The 12,753-nt window shown below is 35.7% G+C and overlaps 1 protein-coding gene across 6 annotated transcripts in view; it reads right to left on the minus strand.

Moving 5' to 3' along the window:
• UBR3 (ubiquitin protein ligase E3 component n-recognin 3) overlaps nt 1-12,753 on the minus strand; it is a 333,487-nt gene that overhangs the window by 243,985 nt on the left and 76,749 nt on the right. For all 6 annotated transcript variants that reach the window (XM_080398894.1, XM_080398890.1, XM_080398879.1 and 3 more), the window contains one exon: nt 8,799-8,884. In XM_080398894.1, the coding sequence (XP_080255020.1) occupies nt 8,799-8,884 (86 nt within the window). The remainder of the gene's footprint in view (nt 1-8,798; nt 8,885-12,753) is intronic.

A 12,753-nucleotide genomic window follows, 5' to 3' on the forward strand; every position in this document is an offset into this window, starting at 1 on the left:
AAATAAGTTGTCTTTTCTCCTGGCAAGAGATTCTAGCAAAACACTGCTTTGCTGGCAAACATAAACCCGCTGAAAATATACTAATATTCCATCAAAATAATTAAAAAAAACAGTATGCTTTTATTTGGAATGAAACCCATGAAAAGTATCTGTTCCTTCCCTCTTGCCTCTCCCCTACTAAAAGGAATGTTAATTTTTTTCCTGAACTGGTCCTTACCTCAAAGAGCAATGGGCAACTGTGCAAACCCCCCCGCAAAATAACCTAGGATAATTAATTAACCCTCAGTTCCTTTAACAGCAATTTTCCAGAGCTTTTACCACTGCAAAATCAAGCAGGCAAGCATCAAATTCAAGCACTGGAGAACTTATTTGCAATCTCCAAATGTGTAACATTTATGGAATCAAGACACATTCTAACATCGACTGAATCTGAACAGAAAAATTAAGTTTAGCAGTCTTGTAAGACAATATTTTCTGTTTGTGATTAAGGCGGCTATTGTTCCTTTGCAAGAAAATGTGTTTAGCACATAAACGTAAAGCTAGGAAGTAGGTGATAAGATACAGTTACAATGACCTTTTATGAACTGATTTTTATGAACAGATTTAAAAATCCTAAGCTACTCCAAGGCAATGTGGCAGAGCTGGGGCACCCAAGGGCTAACAGCGTCCCTGCACGGGACTGCCACCCACCGAGCCACTAACACGGGCTTCCCACCTCTCTGGTGCTTCCATACTCGCAGTCCTGAGAAGATCTCTAACAATCAGCAACAACTACGGACTAGCCAGAGGAAGATATAGAGGTTTATTTCTTCACAAACACTTTTCTGTTTGACATCACTTGGACTCCAGTTCTTTTACTTCAAATTTACTACAATTATGGATCACTGGAGAAAGTCAAGGAAAACACCAGAGTACAGAAAATCTAGAACTGGCAACTCTTTTGTGCATTGTGCGTGGTGTTTCACCACATTCTTACGCTTGAGGACTGGCAGAAATCTGCCTTGGGCCAAACAAATACCAGAGGCTTTTCCCCCCTGTATTTGTGTGAACGCATCATTCCAAAACGTAAACACAAAAATACAGAATATCCTCCCACTTTCTTACATCCTACTTAGAAGCTTTAAAATACACCTTTTTTTTTTTTTTAGCGAGTAGCAGCAAAACATTAACAAGACAACAGCCCACAAAACCCACCCTGGCTAGCCTTGCCAAGAAGGGAAGGGCAGGCTGTAATCCCAGCCGCACCCCAAACCCCTCCACCGTTCACAGTGTATCTTATGGTCAACTCTCTCCAGGACTGCCCATCTTTGTAAGTGGGAAAGACGGGATCTCAGAGTCTCCAAAATAACATTCTCAACAAAATTTGGTAGAAGAATATTGATTTTAGGAAGTACAGCAGCAACAAAATTACAGGATGATAATTATGATGTCACAACAAAATGAGAACTACAGGTTTATTGATAACATATGAGAAGTACACACTGGAAAAAATTAGAATATGGTCCTCCTCTCCTAATAACTTCCTCATATTTGAGATAGGCTGCATCCACTTTAACTGAATATAAAAATCACAGAATTTGAATACACAATGTAACTGATTGCTGCAAACCATCAGGGATGTGGCAGGATTCCATGATCTAGACATTTAAGCAGGTGAGATTACTACTGTTTTTAAAACATGTTCATATGACCCAAATATTACCTACGTTGAAGCAGTGCTGTCTCAATTCTTCCAACTTACTTAAGCGGTCTTTGTTTTCACAGAACACACATAAAGCTTATATAAAACACTTAACAGAATCATCTAGATTAGCTGTTAAACATTAGCTTTATCTTTGATTCATATTAACCTTCCTAATTCCATTTCTAAGAGTTATGAAAATAAATCTATTTTTCCTTACACTGCCGCTCTTGGCACGTTCTTTTCAACAGTTACTATACCAGCACTACTTCTCAGGGTTACCCTGTGGTGAGTGAGGAGCAACCGACTCCGAATCAGTACTTTCAAAAGAGCAGCTCAAAGGATAAGACCCTGTTTTTCCACTGGGACTGAAGCTGGAAAAAGAAGTGTTCTCATGCTGCTCCTCTCATAAAAACCAAAGATAATGGGTATTTTGTTTACATATCCACACTGCTTGCACTAGCACCTGGCTGCTGATTCTTTATTATTTTTAGTATTAATGCACACTGATTTTGCAGATGTTGACAAAGGTCTTAAAAATGTACTGCCATGCCAAAGTACATAAAACAGGAGTCTATAAAGGTGATTTCACAGCTCTTTTCAGGTCTAGCGTGGTATGCACAGCACACAAGATGACTAAATTCAGAAAGATGAATGGATAAGGATTTGATGGATGAACAGCAGAACTTACAGGAATGCTGTACAGAACTGACAAAAAATGAGTGATTCAGGAAGTTATGTGCAGGTGTAAGTTTTGGTCTCACTAGTAATCTTGGTTTGGTCTTTGCCAAAGTGATCCCAGATTTCTACATGAGTTCTGCTGCATTTTTTTCTCTTTTCTTTTAGCTGTTCTCAACTGTACACTAAACTCTCAAATTGCCAAAGTTGAAAACAGATTTTTTCTGTTATTAATTCCACAATGTATAGCAATGTGCTGTAATAATGACGACAAAGAAAATTAATGAATTAGCTGACTGTTTTGCTTGCAAAAGCCTAGATGTTTATTCCTCAGTCTCATATTGACGTTTTAAAAGGATGTAAATAACACATGCTGCTGTCATGAAAATCTCTACTTTGCTATTTTGCAGTCTTCTCTCTTTTCATTCTGTAGTGTTCATATTTACAATGTCAAAAGATCACAAAACACAGCGACACAGCAGTTCACTGCAAGTGGAACTGAAAACATCCTTGTTTCAACTGCTGTGTGAAGATGACCAGACTAGAGACATTATGCCCTTTTTTTTCTACCAAAGTTTCCTGGGACTATCAAAAAGAACGTAGATTATAACAAAAAACACTTGATACAAGCAGATGGCTCTTGATTGTTAATAAGTAGATTGAGGATTTTTTTTTCTCCTTATAGAGATTTATATAGTCCACTGAGCAACTGCAAAGACCTGCTGACAGCATCTTCCCATTCATCACTGGTCCAGTAGACTGGAATCAGTGAAGAAAAAAAAAAAAAGTGAAGGTCAGGAAAAGCCTATTACAGCATTAATACATGAATAGATTTTACAAAATCATAAGCCTTAATTGCTGATGAAGCAGCTAATTATCCTTGACACCAAATTTGACAGTGTATGAAATCAATTTAGCAACAGAATTTTAATGGTGTCTGTCTTTGCCTCTCCCATGCTAGGTATGAATGGCACACTGAGGTTTTTAGGAAATAGTCAGGATCAACTTTTGGTGAGAAAAACTGTTTTTTAAAGTTAGCATGAATAGATGGCACCAAAGATCTGCAGATTGCCAGCTCTTAACTAAAGAACAAAAAAACCGCAAAACCCCACAAATCCAAACCAAAAAGCCCAAACCAACCAATCACAGAAACCCACTGTATCAAGGCAAAAAGCATTCCTGAAAACTATTTTTATTCTTTTTATTTTTGGTGGCTGCAGAGAGCTGGGGAAGAAACTCTGCAACCATATTCACATTAATAGATTACAGGAAGGAGACAGTAGCAGCTGAGCAATTCCTAAAAAAATTAAGTTTTTCTTCCTACAGGAATGAACCATACTTAGTGGTTCCAAGTATCACTGGCCATATTGATAAAATAAAGACAGCCATTACTATCAGTGGGGCTGAAAAATTTGGTACAGAAGGAGCACGAAATGCCTAGAAAATGCTTCACATCAAGATGACTTTCTGTGCTCACAAAACCAGTAAAAGCACTGATTAAATTGATACTAACGTCATAATCAAGACAGATGACATTGCTGAGCCATCTATGCAAACGCAAAACACAGGCTTTAAATGAACAAGAGGAGAAAACAAACAAACAAACAAACCCGGTGGAACAATACAGCTTCTCAACAGAACCATCACAGAAGTTATGAAAGTGCTGGACATTTTATTTGAGCTTACACAAGTTTTGAATATTTTGATGTATACTTGCAAATTAATGTCCTTTCCAATTAATGCAGTTGATGATGTAATGCCAGACTCTGCTATCTGTGGGAAGTGCAAGGATAAGTAGCTCCTATACAGGGAAAGTGAAGCCAGAGGACAAGGTGATAGAACATTTTTGTTCTAAAAAACCCCCTAATCCTATCCTTGTCACAAAGGGAAAAAGGGGAAAAGAAAAGAAAGCAGACAGAAAGAAACAAAAAAAGAACTATTTAAAAGTTAAAAGGAAGAAAGGACTAGATTATAAATGAATTTAGAGGTAACTTTTAAATTTCATGCAATTGTTCACCCACTATTGTAAGATTAACAGAGTAACAATGTCAAACACATATATACAATTTAAAGAGAGATATAAAAGTCCTCTAATTATTCAGCTTTATTAATACTGTCTTCTGAAGCTGTTCTATAAATACAAAACAATGAAAACAAAAAGCAAAACATCAGATCTCTTAAACTTTATAAAACAGAGAAATAAGACCTGTACAATTGTTATATAACAGAATTATCCCCTAAACCCAAGGGAATTTTCAAGGCCATAGACTCTAAAACTGTAACACGGTCCTTAAAGTAGGAGTTGATTTTTAAGTAAATAGGACTCTGTTTGCATTCTTTAATTGCATACTGTTTAGTAGCACACACTCATACACACATACAAAACTTGAAACCTTAAAATGGCAATTTTACAGCCAAATTTTCTTCAATATTCTTGTCATACAGGCTCGATCACTGAAACTAACAGGTACATTAATCATTCTTAATTTTCCTTCCCAAGAGCAGCTGCCCTCATAGTACAATCTACTAACAGCTCTTGACCTATTTGTTCCCCGACGCTTGCTGCTGTAACAGCTCCCCTGGGACCACGTCGCCTGTTTTCTGCAATATCTAATCACCAAACTTTATAGTTGGTACAAGACTAATACAGAGCGGTACGCTTCATCAGAAGAGAGACACATCATTACCTCATACGTAAGAAAACCAAAAATGGGTTATATTTTAGATGACTTCTGCTGGACCTGACACGAATGACGTTTAAAAACAAAAGCAGTTTCAATACTGTGCAAGCAAGGCTAACAAAACAGCAGTCAGGTTCTAGATAGGGCCTGAGTATTTAAAATCATTCTTTCCTCACTGCATAAGACAGTGAAGAAGCTGAAGGTATATTTTCAGTGCAACATTAAAAACAGTATTACCCCTTGGAAAAAGAAAGGAGTATGGAAAGATAATAAAATCTATTATAGAACACGTATCTAAAGAACTGCATTTTTAAAGTCTAAAAGCAAAAATATGAAAGGGGCAATGAATGAAACTCACATAATTATGTAACGGTTTAGTGAAAACAAACCTTGTTACATATGGAAAAGTAATTCCGCTCCCACTATTCATATTTAAACTTATGTCCAAGACTATAATACTACTAAATGAAAGCACTGTACAGGTCTGTTCTAGGAGAACCCCATTACCTTAGACTAAAAATGAGTCTCTCTCAATTTAAGATTAAATATGACTATTTTGCTACACAACAATTTTATGGAAGTACCACCAATATGGAACACAAACAGCGTGTGAACATTTTAACAAAGGATACATTACATCTATGTCTCCATACTTTTTAAAGCAACAACACATTAATATACATAGCACCTTTCACCTGAAAGCTTTAAAGGCTGCCCTCAATTTTTCTGAGGTGCAAGACAGATACTAAAAACACCAACACGACTGATTTAGATATAAATAAGAAAATTTACCACTACACCCAAAAGTGTGCGAAAAAGCAAGTGCATTGTTTCTAAATGCTGTCCCTAACCCTTCATCAGAAATATGCACTAGAATCCTTAAAAGTAATGCATTTGCTAAAGGCAAAAGCACTACTACTACGTACAGCACACTCAAACAAAACACTGAGCAGTTTAAGAAAAGAACAGAAAATTTTATCGTAAACAAACAAAATGCAATGTATTGTAAGTAGAAACAAAAAATTGTCAAGAAAAGTTTTCATGTTTTTTTAAAAAATAAATCATCGACAAAATTTTCAATTATAGGAAATACTCTACCAATTTCAGATTAAGCCCTTGTGTGCTTATGAAAACAGCTGAATCATCATGGGGAAAAAATTATTTTCTCTAAATATATACACAATTCTGAAGACAAGGACTTAAAATGAAGTTTTCCTTACTAGGCTATTTTACTCTTTATACAGACAAGTAATGCATAATTTAACAATGGATTTGCTGCTACCAAAAATTAATGTATTTCATAAACATTTTAGATTTTGTAAACTGACAAGTATTTCTAAAAGCAATAGTTGATGCAATCTTACTTAAAGCTTCTCATTAAGACAATTTCCATAATTCTCAAGTGTGAGAAGTATCTTTAACTTTCTGTAAGTTTAGTTTGTTTCAGTAATTTATTTTAATTGAATGGACAACATTGGTTCATTTTCTGAGACATACAGAGTTAATGGCAAAATAGTAGAAATGCTGGAAAAATAGGTAAGTATGATATATGAATTTAGACAGGACTTAAAAGTTTGTCTCGTCTTGTTGAGGTAACAATACAGCATTAAGACAATTCTCCATGTATCATTTCCAATTTTGTAATTATTCCAGAAGAAATTTCTCCAATGATTACAGTACTCTCCATGCATTTCAAGACTTGAGAAATACGTATTAAAAATCATGACTGATCTTTTCACTGGCTGTTAGAGAAAGGTATGCTTCTTTTTAAAATCAGGTCCTAAGTATATAAGAGCCCTTCTTTAAGCAAGATGAGGTTGAAGGGATGGTGTGGTTAAGTATAAGAAAAAAATTAAATAATGTATTATACAAACCACTTAGTGTCAGCTCCCTGACTCACCAAGGCCTCAGCTTGGTGGAATGTTTTTCCTTCTTTCTTTCTTTTTTTCTTAAAAAATTTCAAAAAATCCAACTTTGAGGTAGTCCCTCCCTTGATGTCAACTGATACAGATCAAGTAGAAACAATGGAGCTATAGAGATGTACAACAAGGAAGCTGCACAGCTTCTGGTGGCTCAACCATGCTCTGCTAAGTTATAATCTTCCAGCACTTGCTAACCTTAGTTGGTGATAAAGCACCACGAGAAAAAACATTATATTTAAAAAAAACCAACCCTAAAGCTTTTAAATAGGTACACACAACACAAATTTGATACTGATATGATATCAAACATTTCACAGTGTTTTAAGATGTAATGAATCTATTTCATTCTACTTTTATCTTAAAGAAAAAAAAAATCATACAGAAGCTAAAATCTCCTGACTTTGAAAAACTATCAATGAGATAAAAATATGACCTTACAGATTACAGACCACTTCCCCACACACAGTCTGCTACACCTTACAGTGTCAAGACTTATAAATACCTTGCACGGCTATAGTAAAGCCATGTGAAAACAGGGGTACGCTCTCATAATGTGTAAAGTCATTATGCATTTTTTCACTTTAAATATTTCAAATATATTTCAATTTTAAGCTGAAATCTCCACCCTAAGCTTCTCATCACGGCCTTCTGTATAGCATGTCTGTGAAATGGGCAACACATCCAGTAAGTTGCTAAAATTCAGAGAGAAAGTGTCTATCTTACTAGATGATCATACAACTAAAAATGTATCATAATCCAAGTAAAAACTATCTGTAGAGTCTTGATTTTATTAAATACTTAAAATTTGCAAACAGTAATCTAGCAATGCTCTTTTAACACATGCATTTTTCAGGTACTTTGTTCTGCTGGGAAAGGGAAATAATGACGCTGGGGGAGACAATGTGCAGTAGGGTTTAAAACTACTTTTCACAAATCACAGCACATGAATGAAATCAATTAAACTATATTTCCTGGCAGTAACAGAAGGCTCTTATCCTAGAGAAGATGCGGACAGCATAGCACGTGGTGGGATTTCTTTAGTGACTCGTGACCTCAAATAACGAGGAAAGCATTGCCCACAAATCACGTACCAAAAGGCAGAGGTGGGCCCAAGCTTTCTTTTTTAATACTGAAACTGCTGCTACTGCTGCATGAGCTTGATTTAAACAATTATTTGTAGTAACAGCATTCCAATTTTTCCTGGCAGAAGAAAATGTCCATTCCTAACAGTTTATAGTCCAGTAAATGATTAAAAGATTTTGTTAAGGAAAAAAAAAAGCACTTTTGTCAACCAGAAGTGTTTTATTTGTCAAATATTAAAGGTTTCAAAACAATGAAGATTTTAGCTTCTACCAAAAAAAATTTGCAGAGTTCTACTCTCAGAGAAAGAAATAGGGAAATTAAAGACATGGGACATGGTAGCTGCAGATTTCTAAGTAGGAGACCTAGCCATAAGCTACATTAGCACCCAAAGAAACAAATTTCTTTACTATTACTAGCAACAGCCAGGGTGAAACAAAGCTTTCCTGCTTTACCCTCAAAGTACTTCTAGTCTTACTCATAAAAATGGGTAATTACTGAAAAATATTACATGGGTACTATGACAATTGATTTCTAAATAGATTACATTCACAACACATAAACAGCTCTAATGAATAATTTGTGCAAATTAGATTTCAAATGTTTCAAATTGCAATAAAACCCAAAGACTCATTATGGCAGAAGAAAAGGTTCTTAGAAAAAAAGTTGACATAATTTAGAAAAGTTTAGAAAAAAGTAGACAACTTTATTCAACATTCTAATAATTTACACTGCACTTCATAACACAAAACTTACTTAAACATGACCTTTTCCCAGCTGTGCTTGCACCTCCTGAACATAAATTGCCTCCTCGATGGACCAGCTCAAGTTCCAAGTTTGTTCTGCAAGAAATACATGAATTGTATTGAATGGAACAGCATTATTCAAGCTTCTACGGACATGAAAGAGTCACCACAAACTCCCAGCGTACACTAAACAGAAGGCTGTGAACTAATCTTTAGTGTGAGATACTGCCAAAATATGACTCAGAAGAAAACAAATTTTATCAAGATATTGCCATATGTGATTTTAAGTGGTTTGTACTATATTAACCAAGTACTATATTAAGAGAGCTGCTACAGCTGTGATTGAAGAATAAAAAAAATTTAATTCTGAGGCTTTTTTCTATATGCACACACAACTCCTTGATAATAAGGGAACTTCTGTACAAACCTGAAAAGACAATATACAGATTGGCTAAATTTCAACCAATCAGGCATGTATAAAAAAGTGTTCTCTTTAGTGGCAGGGCTTTTGTTTTGCTTTAAACAAACAGACAGTACAAACAAATGGATATGCCATCAAGTAACTACATACGAAAACAGTCTAAATTATAATGGAAGCACTGACCTTTAGAGATAAGTTAGTTAATAAAAGCCTTGGAGGTTAATTCTGAATGAAACACTGGTATTCACTGCAGCTCATTAGTATGAAACAGGAGTTGTGTCACGAAATCTCTGCATGTCACATTGATGCTTTTTTAGTATTACTGTAATCTGATACTTGGGCACCAATTATTTAGGCCAAGTTTGATAGCTTTGTTTAATTTTGGAATTGCATGTTTCAGTACTGCATTATCTTTTACCCCCAAGACTCGGAGCAAACAATTTATGTTATGTTCTCTGAGAGCTTGTTTTAATAAGTCAACATACATTTCTGTAATTAAAACAAAGGAATGTAATTCTATTATTCTGAAATATTATTTTGCTAATTTAATCCAAACTGCAAAGCTCAGTCTAAATGTATTTTGTTCTTTAAGTAAAAATCAATTTTAGGTTCAATATAATGAGACAATACTTATTAAAATCTATTCTAGAATTTTAGGCACATCTGAAGAACACACACATATTTAAGATGAAAATACAGGATGACTATTTTATTCAAAACAAATTATTTTTTAAGAATTTCAGCTCCATAAGCTTGAAAGAATAATACATTTTTGATATGCAGTGTTTGTTAAGATACTTTCATATGTTTTTAAAATAGTAACATTTCAGAATATTACTATCCCTAAGTTTGCAGCTTATGCCACCCATTTCTGAAGGAATGCTTTAATCCTCTCTACTCAGAAAAGGCAATTTAACATTGATAATGTGCCTGCTCAGAGCTCCATCTGGTTGCTGCTGATAAGGGCATCTGTGTGACAGGGGAATTTTCCACTCTTCAGGCGATTTGCAGTGCTCACTGAACTTCTAAAAATCTACCAGCAAGGAAGCAGGAACAGGGATTTCGTATTAGTGGACAAAACAGCAACTGTAGATCAGCATGTGCTAGTTCATGATGGGAATAGAAATAAAACCAGTATGTTTTATTTCTACAAACCATCTGATAACAAATTTGTAGAACAAAATTAACGGCAGCCTTCCATTAAAACCAAGATAATTAGGATTTAAATTAAAGCACTACCTAAGAACAACTTCCTAGATCTAGAATTTTAAACTTCCCTTTCTCCAAAAGGTATGTACGGTTTTAGAAAGCAAACCTCAGGGACAATTCTGAAAACACTCTTCTTGATACATATGAGGTGTTACATATTACTTTTTGGTATATGGGATGTAAGGAGAGATTTCTGGAATCAGATACTCCATCGCACATATCATAACAACTCTCACCTCCCACACTTCTTCACTGCCCCCAGCTCTTCAAAGACAGCAGCTTATCGTTCAGCTTTCCTGGAAATGTAAGTATTAGCCTTTTCCTCTAAGACATCTCTTAGAAAATGTACCTAAACTTTGGCATAGAAGTGCACAGTAGAGACAGCATCTTCTGCAAAACCAAACACCTCTCCTTTATAAAATGTTCTACATCAGGTAGAGCCCTAGATAATTTCTGAAAGAGACTAGTGCCTCTCCTTCCTAATTCAGGCTCTCTTCTGCCTTGAGGATCCAAGTATCATCTACCTTCTACTGAAGGAAAGCAGAGCTTTCAGTGCCTATTCTCTCATCAGTGAAGGAAAACAGGGCATCTGATAGAAGAGTGGAACACAGAGTGGTGTCTGAAAGCATCCTTTGCTATCTCAGCCCTTTCAACACGAAGGGGAGAAAGAAAATCTATATGAGTGACTGTTTCCTCTATCTAGAAATCTGTGTGTCATTCAATGGAGCGACAAATTTTGTAGAACACTGGCTTTATCTTCCTCACTCACAGAAAAAAAAAAAAAAGAGAAGATGGATTTTGCTCAGCTGTACAGACTCCCGATTCAAAAACATCCCTACTTCATCCCTTCTTGTGGGCTTTCGTTAAAGGAACATATTGGGAGTGGTGAGGGTGACTGCATATTTCTCAGAATTCGTATCAGGCCAGAGTAGGGGGAAGTAAAAATGTAATGCCCTTTCCAGAAAGAGAACGTATTTGGATGGACCTCTTCTTCCTACTAGGACAGAAGAATAAAGTTAAGTACTACCATTTTTTCCATTTCACTTTACAAATACAACATGTATATGAAAACACCCAGATACTGAGACATAGATTGGAAGAACACAAGATTCCTATATTAGTCTGTGCATAGCTGACAGCAGGAACAAAAGCTTTGTTTACACAGCCAACAAAAGCACGAGGCCTACTGATATGCAATACAGAAACGGTCCTCGAAGATACTGCCACAACTGACAGGCATCAATGCTATGAATGTGGAGCTATTAAGATTAAAGCTAGGCACACATGATTTGTGAATGACACACTATACTAATCTCATAAATGTCAGCAAAGACAAAGAGGGATGAATATGAAAGGGGCATAAATTTAACAAGGTAAGACTGCAAGGAAAGGGGCAAGTAGCTAAGGAGCTGCTCTTCCAGCTGTGCATGCAAACCAGGGTGCCAAGACCCTGAGTGTCTCTTTTGCTAGAAAAACAGACGGGCCAGCTGTCCCACTAGGTGGTATAGAATTTGCTTGTAATTTCTCTTCTCTGCTACCAGTGACATCTGGGTAAGCAAAAGTGAAGTAAGAAAAGTAAGTTCCTGTTTTCCTGAAGCAGAAAGGATAAGCTGCAGCAAGTGGCTGCATCTTGTTTAACCAGTAGTATTCCCACTCCAGCATGCAGAAATCCACTTCAAAGCTGGCCTCCAGCTGTAAACTAGCATCTTATAGAAGACTGCAGATGATGATGTTTTCTGATTGAAAATGGAACATGACTTATGATTAAGAGTGTTCAACTCACTTGCAAATATATGGAGTCATTAAGAATATCATTGCATTCAAATGCTTTTTTAAACAGGGACTACTTAAAATCTTGACCACTTTATCTGTACATTAGATACAGGAAGAAATGAGTAAAAGCTGTAGATGGTCTTGACCAAAAACAATGAAATGTTTCATAATACGTGAAACTAGGAATGGTCCAAGATAATGTTGGTAAGGAACACAAGGATATCATTACCTCAAAAAGAATGGGATGGAAGTAAGGAACAGTGTGAATTACAGGAATAATTTCCAGAAAGCAAGTTATTTCAGCCTGTCATTTGCATTGCGGATAGCCCATTGTTTGGGTACTTAAAATTAAACAAAACATACTAAAATCATACAAAGAAAACTTTAACAGTCTGGAAGATGACCACGTTGCTTACATATTTATTTCCATAAATACAAATTTTAAGGTTATATTAAAATGCATTTTTTAAAGTTTTAACTTTAACATAGTTCTTATGCAACTATCGAGTAGTAGAAGCCTTTAAATCTGGCTTCCTGAACTGAAATGCAAAAGAAACTAACC

Source organism: Falco punctatus (genome assembly GCF_963210335.1).
Source record: "Falco punctatus genome assembly, chromosome: 8".
Lineage (NCBI taxonomy): Eukaryota > Metazoa > Chordata > Aves > Falconiformes > Falconidae > Falco > Falco punctatus.